At 44.4% G+C, this 16,055-nt stretch overlaps 1 protein-coding gene across 1 annotated transcript in view; it reads left to right on the plus strand.

Annotated features, from left to right (window-relative positions):
* LOC137548484 (myosin heavy chain, clone 203-like) overlaps positions 1–16,055 on the plus strand; it is an 85,818-nt gene that overhangs the window by 6,063 nt on the left and 63,700 nt on the right. The window contains exons 2-4 of the mRNA XM_068271155.1: positions 1,189–1,265; positions 6,859–7,057; positions 15,326–15,453. Of these exons, the coding sequence (XP_068127256.1) occupies positions 15,350–15,453 (104 nt within the window). The 5' untranslated portion in view covers positions 1,189–1,265; positions 6,859–7,057; positions 15,326–15,349. The remainder of the gene's footprint in view (positions 1–1,188; positions 1,266–6,858; positions 7,058–15,325; positions 15,454–16,055) is intronic.

Here is a 16,055-nt window from a genome sequence, read left to right on the forward strand (position 1 = left end):
ATTTATTGGCTAACTAAAAATGAATAAAAATAAGCAAGCTTTCGGCCTTGCAGCCTTCGTCGGGCTTATACATGACATTTTTACTGCTGGCAGGTGATGTCAGTGGAAGGAGATGCTGCTTGCTTTTTGGCATTTGTAAACAGCTGCAATTTCCCACAATACAATGAGGTTCACAGACAGGAAACTGTCAGGACCATGGTCCTGACATCACACTGTGGGAGGGATTTCACCACAATATTAGCCATACAGACCCCCCTGATGATCCGATTAACAAAAGGAAAAGATTTATCTTGGGAAAGGGGGAATCAGCTACTGATTGGGATGAAGTTCAATTCTTCTCATTATTATTGCATTGCTAAACGTTTTCTTAGCTTATATGCACCTTATATGCTTTCTTCATGATATTTCTTCACAGTAATTGTCTTCCTTTGCATTGAAATATAATAAATTGTTTTACATAAATGCCTGGAATAGATAGTTTTGAATGTAATTAATGTACATCATGGCCTTCAGAAATCTGAAACTAATACCATGGCTGCCATTAGGAAACCAGATGACCATACATTCATTAATGACTGCAAAATGCTAAGAAAGTAATATGATCTAATAATAAATCTTTACCTGAAGTCTAACTGCTAAACAGATGCATCTTTGTATCAGGATGTCTTCATCCCACAATACAGTATTTGTTGATAACTGGGGAATAGAACATAGTATGGGTAGCCTAGTAGGAACTATAATGCCCAATGTTTGCTCTGCCAATAAATATAGAAAAGGAATCAATTAATTTTACAAGATGCTTCCTATGGTCTAGCCTTTTTCTACTTCTCCAGGACAACAACATCCAATACAAACTCCTAAACCTCCACGTGAGGTGTAAATATAATTACCCATCGTTTCAATCCCATAATGAGCTGGAAAAGCCTATTACAGAATAATGTAGTAAAGTCATTACAAAGTGTTTAATACTTGTATGACAACATTCCAAGACTGAACCCCCCCCCCCCAAAAAAAAACTTGTACTGAATGTTAATATTCCACATTGTTATGAATATTCTAACTATTTTTGATGCTTATATATTGTTAAGTCCCTCTATTATGTATTGTTTTGTTTGTATCATCAATTTTCAATTAAAGATGTACTTCTATGAAAACAATCATCCTAGCATCATGGCATGTGTTTCTTAGAGCTTGCTGGATCACTGTGGTGATGAATTAGCAAGAAGGAAAGATGCTTTGTATGAACAGGACAGCAGATTCCCAAGGTAATTTATTTTATGCATAGACAAAAGTAATGGATCAACAGAAAAAAGCAAAACAATATTACCCTTTCTTTCTGCATGGAAAGAACAGACCTGGATTATGCAAATTATGCAATGCAATTGATGGATTTTCCTGTGAATAAAATCTCGATGGACTGGAGGTTTTGTGATATCAACTATCTGCTTATTTTCTGTGTATATTTATATGTACAGTATTATTCATGATTATAGTCATCCTGAAATGAAGATTTTATATGCGTCATGTATTTCCTTGGGGTTGAACGACTTCTTTCTATAGTTACAGGCTTTCTAATAACAACCAGTAGAGGTTAAAAAGACATACTGACCCCTCTGGGTCGTTAGGCCCCGTGCACATGATCTGAGCGGGAATCGCGAGATTCCTGCTCACCGCAAACCGCTAGCTTTTTTAAAACCACTTAGCGGTGGTTATCCTATGGCAGTGTTCTCACTGACGCGATCGCAGGCATTTTGCGATTAGCGCTAAAGCGTTACATGCAGCGTTATGGCGGACATTCTGGAGCGATCAAGATAAGCATGTATAGAACTGTTAATCGCGATCGCTCCCAAAACGCTACTTTGTCCAGTGATTTTTCCACATTAATCACGGAAAAATCACTCCCGCAAAACGCTAGCGGTAATTGCTAGCATTTTGTGATTTTAGATGTGAACGGGGCCTTAGTCATAGCTGACAATACCGCACTGCATAAAATGTAAATACACCTAGATTTCTCCCAACTCCCTCCCACCTCCCTCCCACACCTGAAACTTGAACCCTCTAACATACTGCCAACTCATGTGCAAATGGGGATTACATAAGTGGTTAGGTATATGTGATAAGGAGGCAACCCAAAGTAATATAAAATCAAGAAGAAAAAAAATTAACAACTGTACTTATGCTTACCTGTCTATCCCAACTAGAAAGGTGGTGAAGCAACCTTTCCACCTACATCTTGATCCAGACTACTGAGCAGAATAGTACTGGCCCCATTACTTATATTTTTCCTGCATCTAAACACTGAGCAGATTGAAGGACACTGAGCAAATCAAACATACTGTACATTGGGCCATATTCTATTAACTTTTCTCCTGATTTTTCTCCAAGGAGATAATGTTTAATCTTATCTAAAAATAATTCTTTTAGTACCTGGCAATTAAAAAAGTACCAAATAGTAGGTAAAAGGGTAAAGTCAAAATTATCTGAAGTAATTTCTTACCAGGCAACCTAGGTAGGTTCTTGGGTCGTAGTGGATGGCAAGGGGACCACCTGCCACTTTCTTTGACCTGTCTCCACTTCAGCTTAGAGGCCTGCGCGGGTCTAATTTTTCAGACCCGCACCCCCAGCTCCACTACCCGCACCCGACCCACAACCTGCTTTCTGGTGAATCTGGTACCTGCCCTTGACCCGCACCCGCAACCCGATTAAATCAAAATAGGTACCCAAACCCGACCCTGTGCGGGTCTATTTATTCAGACTTGCACCCTTAGCCCCGCTACCCACACCCAAACCGCAATCTGCTTTCTGGTGAATCTGGTACCCGCCCCCGACCCGCATTTCAGGTAACCTGCAGGTACCCAACCTGATGCCCTGTGCGGGTCTAATTTTTCAGACTTGCACCCTCAGCCCTGCTACCCACACCCAAACCACAATCTGCTATCTGGTGAATCTGGTACCCGCACCCGACCCGCAACCCAATTAAAATCAAAACGGGTACCCGAACCCGACCCGCATTTCGAGTAACCGGCAGGTACCCACTGGTACCCAACCCAATGCAGGCCTCTACTTCAGCTTACCAAAAGGACCACAAGGGGGCCCCAAATCTGCATGAAGAAACGTTAATAGGATATGGCCTATAGTATCCTTTGATTTGCTCAGTGTCCTTTGATCTGTCCAGTGTTTAAGATTCAGGAAAAGATTGATTAATGGGGGACAGTACTAACCTGCTCAGTAGCCTTGGTCAAGATGTAGTTGGAGAGTAAATGACGAGGCATAACATTAATTTCGGACGCTGGGTGATACAGGTTTGGACTCAACCACTATAGAAAGTTTTTAGACTGCAAGTGATTGCTGTGGGTCACCCAGGTGTGACCAGGGGCGTAGCAATAGGGGGTGCAGCGGTAGCGACCGCATCGGGGCCCTTGGGCCAGAGGGGCCCCGAATGGCCCTCCCTCAACTACAGTATTAGCTCTATATTGGTCCTGTGCTCATAAGAATCATGTATATATATATATACTTTGAATAGTGGTAATCATTAACAAACAAACTGTTCCCCATCCCCTTCTTGCACCTCTGACACTGTAGTTGCCATTGGCAGCTTTTAGTGCGCCGTTTCAATTGTTATGTATAGCGTGCTTGGGGGGGGGGCCCATTGTAAAACTTGCATCGGGGCCCACAGCTCCTTAGCTACGCCACTGGGTGTGACCATGTGACACACCAAGTAGGAAGAGCAATAAATGTCTAACTAAATTTGCTAGAATTCGAGCATTACAGTAGCTACCACGTGTCCTCATGAGGAGATAGGAATTTGTAATTCACAAGGAATAGGACAAAGACCTTTAGTAACAGGAGTCTCTAGATGTGTCAAGCTACTCAAGATCAAGTAACTACACAGCTGCAGCAGGCACATCTGTATAAAGGATTTTCCACTCTGTAAAGTGAATTTCCAATAGTATTAGTTTTAATTAATATGTATGATGATTTATTTATGATTTATGATTGTGTTCAGGATTTGCCTTCTTCAGTTTAGTTGGTCTTTAACACTTCAGTTTCAAAAAGGTCTTAGGGTGGCAATACATCTCTCAATATTTCAGACTGAATCACCTTCCAATTCATAATTTTTTTTTAATTGGTAGAGAAGTGGTGCTGCAACATGGTTGCTAGATAGATCTTTTTATTGAGTTTGGTCTGAAATCGGTTGAATGTATCAAGCAAGAATGTTGGAAACATCTCAGATTCCAAGGCTTTATCAGGTTCCCAGTGGTAACAGCATTCAATATGACAAATACCAACAAACCCTGGCCTGTGTCCACCCAAGCCTCACCTCTTTGCCGGCACAACTCTTCGCTTCCTGTTACGATTGTCACCGCGACTGGCTGCCTGTACCACACAGCACTGAGGCATGTGTGATGTTACAAATGGTGTCAAATCTTTTTGTGACAACGGACACTGGAGGAGGCCAGGAGTAAAGTCAGTGGAGATGAAAGACTTTACAACACAAAGCACCTGCAGGGGTGGGGCATTTCACATTTGGAGGACCCAGCAAGGAGGATTTCCAATAGATTTCATGCTGAAAACCATTGGAAATCACTGAGCAGAATGTGGGCAGGCAACAGTGCCCTCTCTGATCAGAATTCATCAGAGACAGTGGCGGAGCAATAGGGGGTGCAGAGGTAGCGACCGCATTGGGGCCCTTGGACCAGAGGGGCCCCACCCTCAAACACAGAATTAGCTCTCTATTGGTCCTATGCTAGTAATAATCACTTCTATAGGTGCTTTGAATAGTAGTAATCATTAACAAACTGTTCCCATCCCCTCCTTGCGCTTCTGACACTGTGGTTGTCCTTGGCAGGTTTTGGTGTGCCGTATCAATTGTTATGTATATAGTGCTTCAATGTAAACTTTGCACCGGGGCCCATAGCTCCTTAGCTACGCCACTGATCAGAGAGGTATCCATCTAATGGTCGATGTGGCCTTACATCGAGTGATGTATGACCAGCTTTAAAAGGGAGCAATCAAATTAACCCAACAAGATGTTTGTGCAGTTGAATTTTTAAAAATGAAACATTGTTTAAAGAGACACTGAAGTGAAAAAAAAAATGATATAGTGAATTGGTTGTGTACTATGAATAATTACTAGAAGATTAGCAGCAAAGAAAATATTCTCATACTTTTATTTTCAGGTATATAGTGTTTTTTCTAACATTGCATCATTCTATATTATGTGCAGATTACACAACACTCAGCATTCAAAATGAGTCTTTCAGAGCAGTCTGTGAAGTAATGACCTCTCCTCTAGCAGAGAAAAAGTAAACAGTTCACTTACAGTTGAGATAATAAAAGTCAGATAACAGCCCTCTCCATGACTAAGACTTAGTCGGAGAGTTAAGCTGGCCATACACTGGCCCGATTTGCTGCCGTTTCGACAGCAGATTCGATCACTGGGATCGAATCTGCTGCCAATCGTTCGCGCTACACGCCGAATTTTGATCAATTCCGTCTGATCCCGTTGATCGCGCCGTGCGGAAAATAACCGTCGATCGCCCGCGGGTAAAGAGCGCATCGCTAGCGGCGTTCGAGATCCCGACGACCGACGCAATAGAGCCGCAATACATTACCTGCTCCGCCGGCGCGACTCCCGGGTCTCCGCTCTTTTTCTCCACTCTGGTCTGGTCTGGTCTCCGGCATGCTTCCCTTCTTCCTGTCCCGGCAGAAAGTTTAAACAGTAGAGGGCGCTCTACTGTTTAAACTTCCCCCAGACAGGAAGAAGGGATGCATGCCGGAGACCAGACCAGACCAGAGCAGAGAAAAAGAGCGGAGACCCAGGAGTCACGCCGGCGGAGCAGGTAATGTATGCGGGATGGGGGGAAGCGGCGGCAGCACCACCACCACCACCGATTGTGAACGGTTTCAGGCTGAAATCGGTTCACAATCTGTTTGCAGTAAAGGTAGCCATGCGATCCCTCTCTGATCAGATTCGATCAGATAGGGATCTGTCTGTTGGTCGAATCTGATGGCAAATCGACCAGTGTATGGCTACCTTTAATGGCTTGTTTGCATAGAGATAACAACTGGAGTTTCTTAACTCTTCCTGTACTGAAAACAATTAGACTGATGTATCTGATCTTAATGTTTTATTTCTTAGCTGTACTACACATACAAATCATAATATCATAATTTTTTTTTCGCTTCAGTGTCTCTTTAAAGGGTCGTTAACACTAGAGTTTTTTTGGGGAATTTTTAAGGGCAAGCAATTTGTACAAATCACCCTAAAAGCGCTTACACTATGCTTTCCAATGAGATAGTTCTCATTGGGGTGTTCCGTTTGCTTGCCGCTGACAAAAGTGCTGCATGTACCATTTTCAGGGCAATTTGCCCTGAATGGAAGGTATAGGGAAATCGCAAAGTGCTTCAAAAAGTGCTTTGTATTGAGATTTCCCCAGTGCTTTAATGAATAAATATATTGTATTTATTCAATTCCGGGGGGCAAAGTAATCACTTCCTGACTGACGTCAGGAAATGATTTAAATAATTGCTCTGCTAAAGTGCTTACAAAAGCGCTTATAACACGCAGAGCAGAGCGTTTATAAAAAGAAAATTGCTCAGAGTGGGCGATAGCGCGAGCGCAATGAGATGTGAAAAAGGCCTTAGGCCTCTTGCACACTGCGAGCAAATCAGATTCAGATTCCGCTTTTTAATCAGTTTTTACCTCCGATTCAGATTCAGATTTGCAGTGTGCAGGGAGCAAACTGCAAATCTGAATCTGAATCGGAAGTAAAAACAGATTAAAAAGCGGAATCTGAATCTGAATTGCTTGCAGTGTGCAAGAGGCCTTATACTGATTTTCTTTTATCCCAAAAGCTGTTTTTCAGGTTTGAGGTATTTGGAGGATGAACTGAAAAATGAATTGATCCGTTCAGAGAAGAGGAGATGGAGCCTTGACCAAAGCCTTAGGCATGCACACCATGCTTTGCTATACCAGCAGAGCCAGCTACAGCAGAGAGATAATGACTTGGCCAGCACTGAAGAAACACTTGAAAACTTATTGCTGAGACAAAAGGTGTGTTTAAATCCCATTTGCAATTTGCTTGAACTTTGGTTTGTTACTGTAAGTGCGTGAAACTGTGATTGATAATTCTGTGTGGGCTTGATTCACAAAAGAGTGCTAACTGTTAGCATGGCCGTTTTTGCGCGCAAACGCAAATGTTCACACGAAAACGATATCAATTTCGCGTGAAAATTTGCGTTTGTGCGTGAAAATGTTATCGTTTCGTGCGAAAATTCGCGATCGCGCGCAATGCGAAAATTCGCGCGAAAACGGCCGTGCTAACAGTTAGCACACTTTTGTGAATCAAGCCCTATGTGTACTAATGTCATATGGACCTGTTAGCCATGTGCATATGTCTTCTTTCATTTTCCCCAGCAGCAGCAGCAGCTCTTCCTGTGTAGTAGCCTGTCAGATCTGAGATAATTTTTGCATTTGCAATATGCTTTTTTCAATCATGTTCATATACTATCATCACCCCCCCCCCCCCACACACACACACACAGTATACCACGGTCACTGCCAATTTTACACTGCTACACACACATATCTCATGTAATTATTCCAATATATTCCAATATATCAGCTGTTTTTGGCCATATAGAGCTGTTGGTGACAACATGTTAGTCATCTGTTTGCTCCTTCAATGAATTACATGGGCTTCTGTGAATTCTGAAATCAGTGGCCTAGTTGCATGTTTACTTTTGTACAATATCTTAAATTACAGTATCACTGCACTGTATGATCTTAATAGACCTGTGTTTGTGCTGTATATTTATTTTGATAAAAGTTTATGTGCTGACAAAAGTGCTACATGTACCATTTTCAGGGCGATTTGCCCTGAATGGAAGGTATAGGGAAATCGCAAAGCACTTGAAAAAGTGCTTTGTATAGCGATTTCCCAAGTGCTTAAGGGCCCATTCAAACGTCAGCCTTTTGCCGGCGATTTCGGCAAAACGCTCAAATGCTAGCGCTTTTCATAGCGCCGGTGTAATAAAATGTATGGGCCCATTCTGACATGGGCGATTTGCGCTAATCGCCGCAAGTCGCCCAAAAACACGAAACACAAATGCGTCGTCGGCGTCGCACCATTTTCAGGTGATTTCCCGGCAATCGCGTTTCAGTGCTATAGAAGCGCTAAAAGCGATCGCGGAAAAATCGCTGCAGTGTTCAGTGATTTTTCCGCGTGAAATCGCAGAAAAATCACTCCTGCAAAACGCTGGCAAAAATCGTCGGCGTTTTGCAAACATTGCATTTATTTATTTCCGGGGGCAAAGTAATCACTGATTACACTGCTGCAGAAATGTGACAGACTTTTATTTAGACTATGGTAAATTCCAGGTATTTAGTGTAACCTCTCTGCATTTTGGACACTGTGCAATACCTCTTTCCACATCTCTATATCACACCTATGCTATCCTTTGCACATTCATTTTCTTATGTGCAACACTCTTCACTGCTGTTAAAGTATTGGATGAAGACTAGGGATGATCAATAATATGCAAATATTTCAGAGTTTATGCAAATGTATGTACATTTTTATGCAAATATATGCAGTTTGAAAATGGACCAATAAATTTAAACCTGAGTGAGCCTTGATTGGTCCATTTCAAACTGCATATATTTGCATAACAATTTACATATATTTACATAAACCTGGAAATATTTCCATCTCATTGATCAATCATCCCTAATGAGGACACACTTTCATACTTGCAACTGAAAACATGTTTATGTTGCTACATTTCTGGCACTTTATGAAAAATTGTATTATATATTATATGTAGTATGTTTTTGCATTTTGTATTTGTGGACTTTTGTGGAATTTGCAGCAACTTGCTATTATGGTGCTGTTTTGGGCATAGTATAATATCCCCCTAGTGTTTGAATGTATAATACGGCTTAACTATTGAGGAGTTCTGTATCATTTTAAACGCTACCGAAAGTGCTATTTTAGCATTTCAAAAAGGTGCTTTAATTAACACACGACAAAAGACAATAATAAAAGTTAATGGGTACTTATCCGTTAGCCGGGCGCATCCGGCAGGTGGCGCTAATTATTATTCCCCCTCCAGGCCGACATGGATAGTAACTCTGGTGGAGTTTTGTCGCCACCTAGAGGATGCGCCCGGCTAACGGATAAGTACCAGTTAATGTACCCCGCTGCAATCTAAACGAATAAGGGTACAACAATGTCTTCCAAAATGCTCTCTTCGCAATAATAGCATTGGAAGATAACAGGTGATGTAACTTAGTAATTAATGGAAAATTGATGAGGAAGGGCTGTTTGGTGATCAAACTTGTATTTTCAGCACCTTTACCATGCCACCTTTAACATAATGTATGTTGGATGCATGCTGTATGCATGTTGGACTCAGTCCAGAGGGCAGAAATTAAAGCAAGGAACACAGTCACCTGTACCCCTTTAATTACCACAGAACACAGTGAGAACCTGAAGACATGACTCAACTGAAATAAATGCTCCACATTTTCATAAACAAATTCATACATTAGTAGTCAATTGGAAGGTGTTACATTTTCTACTAAATGTAAAAGGGCCTTAAAGAGAGTCTGAAGCGAGAATGAATCTCGCTTCAGACCTCATAGATAGCAGGAGCATGCGTGCCCCTGCTAAACCGCCGCTATCGCGCCGCTAAACGGGGGTCCTTTCACCCCCAAATCCCCCTCCGTGCAGCGCATCCCCTCTTCCGCATAGAGGCAGGGCTAACCGCCACAGCCCTGCCTCACGCGCGTCTGTCAGCGCGTATCTCCGCCTCTCCCCCGCCCCTCTCATTCTTCCTTCACTGAGAGGGGCGGGGGAGAGGCAGCGATGCGCCGCTGATTGACGACGCTGAGAGGCAGGGCTGCAGCCGTTAGCCCTGCCTGAAGAGCAGCAAAATATACGACCAAATTGGTCGTTGATTTTGCAGGGGTGGGTTTGGGGGTGAAGGGACCCCCGTTTAGCCGCGGGATAGCGGCGTTTTAGCAGGGGCACACATGCTGAATATAGGCACTGAAGCGAGATTTATTCTCGCTTCAGTGTCTCTTTAAAGCCCTGTTCAGCCTCCCAATTTTGTGCATATGTTACGGCCAGAACCCGAAGTCTGGCCACTTCGGGTTCTGGCCGGTCAAAACGAGAAGTGGCCGGCTAATGCGGCCAATGTAAGAAATGTGGCATAATTTCGGACTTTGGCCGGCCAGAACGCGTTGTGACTGTATGCGGCCGGCCAAGTCCAGAAGTCCTGCTCCCTCGGCTCTCCCCCGCTGCCTGCACTACTCAAACCTCAGATCAGGGCGACCGGACCGGAGAGGCGGAGAGAGGCAAAGCGCACAAGTGACCCGCAGGACGTGAACACTTTACTGCGGAAGCGCCAGTCATTTGGCACTTCCGCATGTGAAGTGTACACAGGTCCGGGCGGGTAACGTGCGCGCTGCTCTGCCTCTCTCCTCTTCTCCCCGCCTCTTCGGTCGCCGTGATCTGAGGTCTGTGAGTAGCGCAGGCAAACACCCCCCGCCATGCAAAGCGCAAGGGAAAGCCCCCCCCCCAGCCATGCAAAGACTATAGTAAAGCCCCCCCGCGCCATGCAAAGCATACAGTAAAGCCCCCCCCCTGCCATGCCAAGCATACAGTAAAGCCCCCCCCCCTGAATGCAAAGCATGCAGTAACCCCCCCCCCCTGCCATGCAAAGCATACAGTAAAGCCCCTCCCTGCCATGCAAAGCATACAGTAACCCCCCCTCCCCCTGCCATGCTAAGCATACAGTAAACCCCCCCTGCCATGCAAAGCATACAGTAAAGCCCCCCTGCCATGCAAAGCACACAGAAAAGCCCCCCCAGCCATGCAAAGCACCTAGTGAAGCACCCCAGCCATGCAAAGCGTGCAGCCTCCCCCCCCCCCCCCTCCCCAGCGATGCAAAGTGCACAGCGAAGCTTCCCCCCCCCCCCCAGCCATGCAAAGCACCCAGAAAAGCCCCCCAGCCATGCAAAGCGCCCAGAGAAGCGCCCCCAGCCATGCACCCCCCCTCATCTGTGACTAATCACCACTGTAATTTGATCTCTCCCCTGTGCCAGGGCAGAGCAGCTAATTTTAAAGTGCAGGATGTTAAAAAAATGTTCTGCTTTTGTAAAATCAGGAAGTAGACACGCTGCTGATTTGTTACAGGATTGTGTATTAGCTGTGACGGTTATTATGCTGTTGTGTATCTTTCAGAGCACAGAGGAAGTTCCGAGTGCCATTCATGGTGCTGGACAGGACCCGGGATGTTCTGGGATTTGTGCCTTTTGGACTTTGGCCGACTGACTTTGGCCGTTTCTAGAACTGGCCGGCCAATGTCAGAAATTCCCAGCATTTTGGACTTTGGCCGACGTCAAATCGGCCAGTTCTAGAAACGGCCGGCCAATTCTAGAATTGGCCGATTTCTGGTTTTGGCCGTAACACATATAATAATGCAAATACTTTTTTGGGCATTGGATATCTGTAATTTTTTTGTTTGCAATAAATATTCTAAAAATACCTCAGTAGTAATTAAAAGAACACTATCAAACCAAGTGTTCTAAAATGACAATGTACAAATAATGTCTAAGTAGTTGTATAAACATTTTCCTACTTTTCGTGTTAAATATCAAGGGCAAAAACTTTTATTCATTGTGTGTAGATTTTGGAATGTTTCATTTGCATAGGTGAATCTCCGTTTCAATAATACACTGTTTTTTGCATGTCAGGCTGCAGTTACCGCATATGAAAAGCCTCTGGTGTCAGGTTTCACACACAATTACAAATGTTTATGTTGCACATACAATAAATTTCCTCTGCTCTCTGCAGACAGCTCAGTCAGAGACACAGGCACACAGCTGCCAGTAAGAGCTTTCTCACACACAGGATTAACAAATGGAGTGTGAAGGAATCCCCCCTCCCTTTATGATTAAGTAGTCCCTCAGATTTGGCATTTGGCTGTCAGTAAAGGACTTTGATAACCGTAAACAATCAGATAAGCATTGAAATGTATGCACCAGCACCCAATAATATAATAATAATATGGCAGTGGTTCCCACAAAATAGACGTAATCTGGCAGCAGCAGTTCCCCAAACATACACATAATCTGGAAGCAGTTCCCCCAAATTAGGTACCCCCAGTATAGGTAGCCAGGTCTATAGGTGTCCCCAGTATAAGTAGCCATGTGTATAGATGTCCCCAGAATCGGTAGCCAGGTATATAGGTGTCCCCAGAATAGGTAGCCAGTTCTATAGATGTCCCCAGAATAGGTTGCCAGGTGTATAGATGTCCCCAGAATAGGTGGCCAGGTGTATAGATGTCCCCAGAATAGGTAGCCATTGTGTATAGTTGTGCCCAGAATAGGTGGCCAGGTGTATAGATGTACCCAGAATAGGAAGTCAGATCTATTGGTGTCCCCAGAATAGGTAGCCAGGACTTTAAGTGTCCCCCAGCAGGAGGGGAGGCAGTGCAGTGAAGGGGGAGCAGCGGGCACAGCAGCGGGGAAGGGGGAGCTATCTCCCTCCTTTCCCTCACTTTGGGGCTCCCCCTAGCTCGCTCCCCCCTCCAGAATTAAACTTTGTGCGCGGCTGGCAGCGGGCATCAGCGGGCGGAGACTTACTTTCTCCTCGTTCTGGCACGAGAGGAAGCTGTGCATTGCCGCTAGTCTGATCTGGTCTAGACCAGAGCAGCGGCACACAGAACTTCCTCTGGTGCTTAGAACTGCATACCTTTTCACTGCACTTGTGTGACTGCACATTGTATTATAGCAGCAATCAGTGCATATATTTCACTGCACCTGTGTGACTGCACATTGTATTATACCAGCAGTCAGTGCATACCTTTCACTGCACTTGTGTGACTGCAGTACTGCACATTGTATTATACCAGCAGTCAGTGCATACCTTTCACTGCACCTGTGTGACTGCACACTGTATTAGTCCAGTCAGTGCATACCTTTCACTGCATCTGTGACTGCACATTGTATTATACCTGGCAGTCAGTGCATACCTTTCACTTGAATGGATAACAGACTTGCCCTCCATAATAGATTCTCGTTAAAGGTTTTCAAATGTATTCATCTCATCCTTATACAGCAGGACCTCGAAAAAGTCCTCCTGTATTGTTATTTTTCGTCACTTCCTCCCTGAGTCGGGACTTGCGTGCCATGCCTGCTGCCTTCCTTGGATGTGTGGGGGTAGCCGTTTCTCAGGCTCCCACTTCGGACCGGAATCGAACCCTGATTCCCATACCTTTCACTGCATCTGTGTGACTGCACACTGTTTTATATACCCCTAAGTGCATACCTTTCACTGCATCTGTGTGACTGCACACTGTATTATACCAGCGGTTCCTGCTCCTCTGCCCACAGCAGCTAGGTGTCCGGTTAAGGAAATCTTTGAGCAGAAGAAGCCAATATCTGCCAGTCTCCCCCTTGCCCGGCGTCTGACAACTGGCTTAGCTGAACTGTTAGCTCGCCAGCTGTTACCATACCAGCTGGTGGACTCTGAGGCCTTCCGAAAATTTGTGGCGATTGAGACACTGCAGTGGAAGATACCAGGCAGCAATTATTTGTCTAAAAAGGTGATACCCAAACTGTACCGTGCTGTTGAAAGGCAAGTGGTGTCATCTCTGGTACACAGCGTTGGGTCAAGGGTCCATCTGACCACAGATGCATGGTCTGCAAAGCACAGTCAGGGTAGGTACATTACTTATATAGCACATTGGGTCCTTCCTTGGATGTGTGGTGGTAGCCGTTTCTCAGGCTCCCACTCCGGACCCCTGGACTACTGGGTGCGCAGGCTTGACCTGTGGCCAGAGCTGTCACAATTTGCCATCCAACTTCTGGCTTGCCCTGCCTCAAGCGTCCTAGAAAGGAACTTCAGCGCAGCTGGAGATATTGTCAGCGGGAAGAGAAGTCGCCTAGGTCAAAAAAGTGTTCAGTACCTCACCTTTATCAAAATGAATGAGGCATGGATCCTGGAGGGCTACTGCCTGCCCGAAGACTAAGTCAGTCCCCACACACAGCGTCTCTGCTTACACGCCATGCGACTGCCTGCCTGAAGACTAAGTCAGTCCCCACACAGCATCTCTGCCTGCCGGCCGCTGCTACCTGCCCCAAGACTAAGTCAGTCCCCACACAGCATCTCTGCCTGCAGGCCGCTTGACTGCCTTCTCCGCCACCACCAACAGGGTCCAGGACTCCAGGTGGATTCCTGAATTTTTAAGGCCACTAACAAAAAGAATAATAATTTTTTCTGGTGCGTGTACAGGCCTGCCTAATTTTTTCTGGCTGCAACAACAAAACAAAAGGCATGTACAAGTATCAATTCCCCTTCGTGATCGTTACCTTGCCACGGTGGAGGGGCTTGCGTATCACAATGAAGCAATGACCTATATGAGTGTGTTGGGGGGCACACCCAAGAAAATAAGGTCGTTGCTTAATTGTGGACAGACCAAATTCGATCAGTTAGACAGTCACTGTTGTTCTGTCATTGAGCTACCGTAGCCTGACCATGCGGGATGGAAAGCCACCATCACCTGCACTCTCGCCAACGTGCACACCAGCACTGTCATCTGTTTGCGGTGAGTTACACAGTGAGTTTGGTCTGTCAGTGTGAATCAGTACACTACTTACACTACCTGAATATCCATGTATACACACACAAGATGTTTTCAAGCACTTTAGGCCTCCAATTTAGGAATGCAATGTGATTTCTGCCCTTTAGGGATTATAACCCTGCTCTGTGTCAAATCCGGAATTTTCCCCGGGACTTTTGGCGTGTATTCCACTCCGCCATGCCCTCCTCCAGGTGTTAGACCCCTTGAAACATCTTTTTCATCACTTTGGTGGCCAGAAACAGTGTTTGTAGTTTTGAAAGTTCGCCTGCCCATTTAAGTCTATTGTGGTTCGCGAAGTTTGCCGGTTCGCGAACTTTTGCGGAAGTTCGCGAACCGAAAATTGGAGGTTCGAGCCATCTCTATTGATGGCTGTAGTTATGGCTCCAGTGCTTTCCAGTCTGCTAGGTGTAGCAACAGTTAACCAACCACTGTGCTAATTCAAGAGGACATTATGTAGGCAGTTTCTCCAAGCTGGAGGTTGTAGTAGATAGGGACTCTACGGGGAATACATTCATGTAGTGCATTGCACTGGTTGTAACACTTTCTATCCTCTTTCTTTTTGGTCATGCAGTTGTTTTTTCCTATAAACTTTCCTTTTAAATCTACAAGCACATTTAAAAAAAAATCTGCATCATCATTACATCTATCAGTATAATTTTGTATTTTGCAGGCTTTGGAATCAAGATTCTCTTGCATGAAACAGAAAAACCTCCATCCAGTGTTCTTGGATTCTGAATTTAGGCAAACAAATGAAAATCATTATTTTCCTAATTTACCAGCTGTCAGCAATTCTAATAGGTATGCATAAGACACGGTGGATACCTATTGTTAGTATTCTTTACTCATCTTTGGAAATATCTTCATGTCTTTGGTAATATCTGCTTGTTGTATGTCATTGATATCTGCCTCGTATTGGTATTATCTGCACATTATTGAAAGTTTGCCTGTCGTAATTATTTAGTAAATTACGTATTTTCTATGCTTTTATCTTTCTTTCTGGTAGTGTTTTACAAATATACATCTTTTCCTTAGAAACGTGTGTTACACTGTGACAAGAGGAGCAGTGATGCTTGTGGCCTAGTGTTATAGGAAGCATGTAGCATGGATAAAGCAAGCGTGATACATTAATACAGAGCGTACGGCATGTTAACTTATTACAGCATGTACTGTATCTAAAGCTATATATTACCTTGTCTTTGCCAATGAGATCTTTTTTTAGGTTAAAATGGAACTCAGCTCACAGCTGCTTATAGTACCAGAAATGGAAATGGTTAATGTCTGCTGCCTGACAGACACATCTCCTGTTTGATTAGTGCCCATTATTCTGAACTGGCATATTCTGCCGCACATTGTTTAATTATCCCACATTATAATACCTAAGTGTCTCTGCCCCCCTGTGT

Source organism: Hyperolius riggenbachi, chromosome 1 (genome assembly GCF_040937935.1).
Source record: "Hyperolius riggenbachi isolate aHypRig1 chromosome 1, aHypRig1.pri, whole genome shotgun sequence".
Taxonomy (NCBI): domain Eukaryota; kingdom Metazoa; phylum Chordata; class Amphibia; order Anura; family Hyperoliidae; genus Hyperolius; species Hyperolius riggenbachi.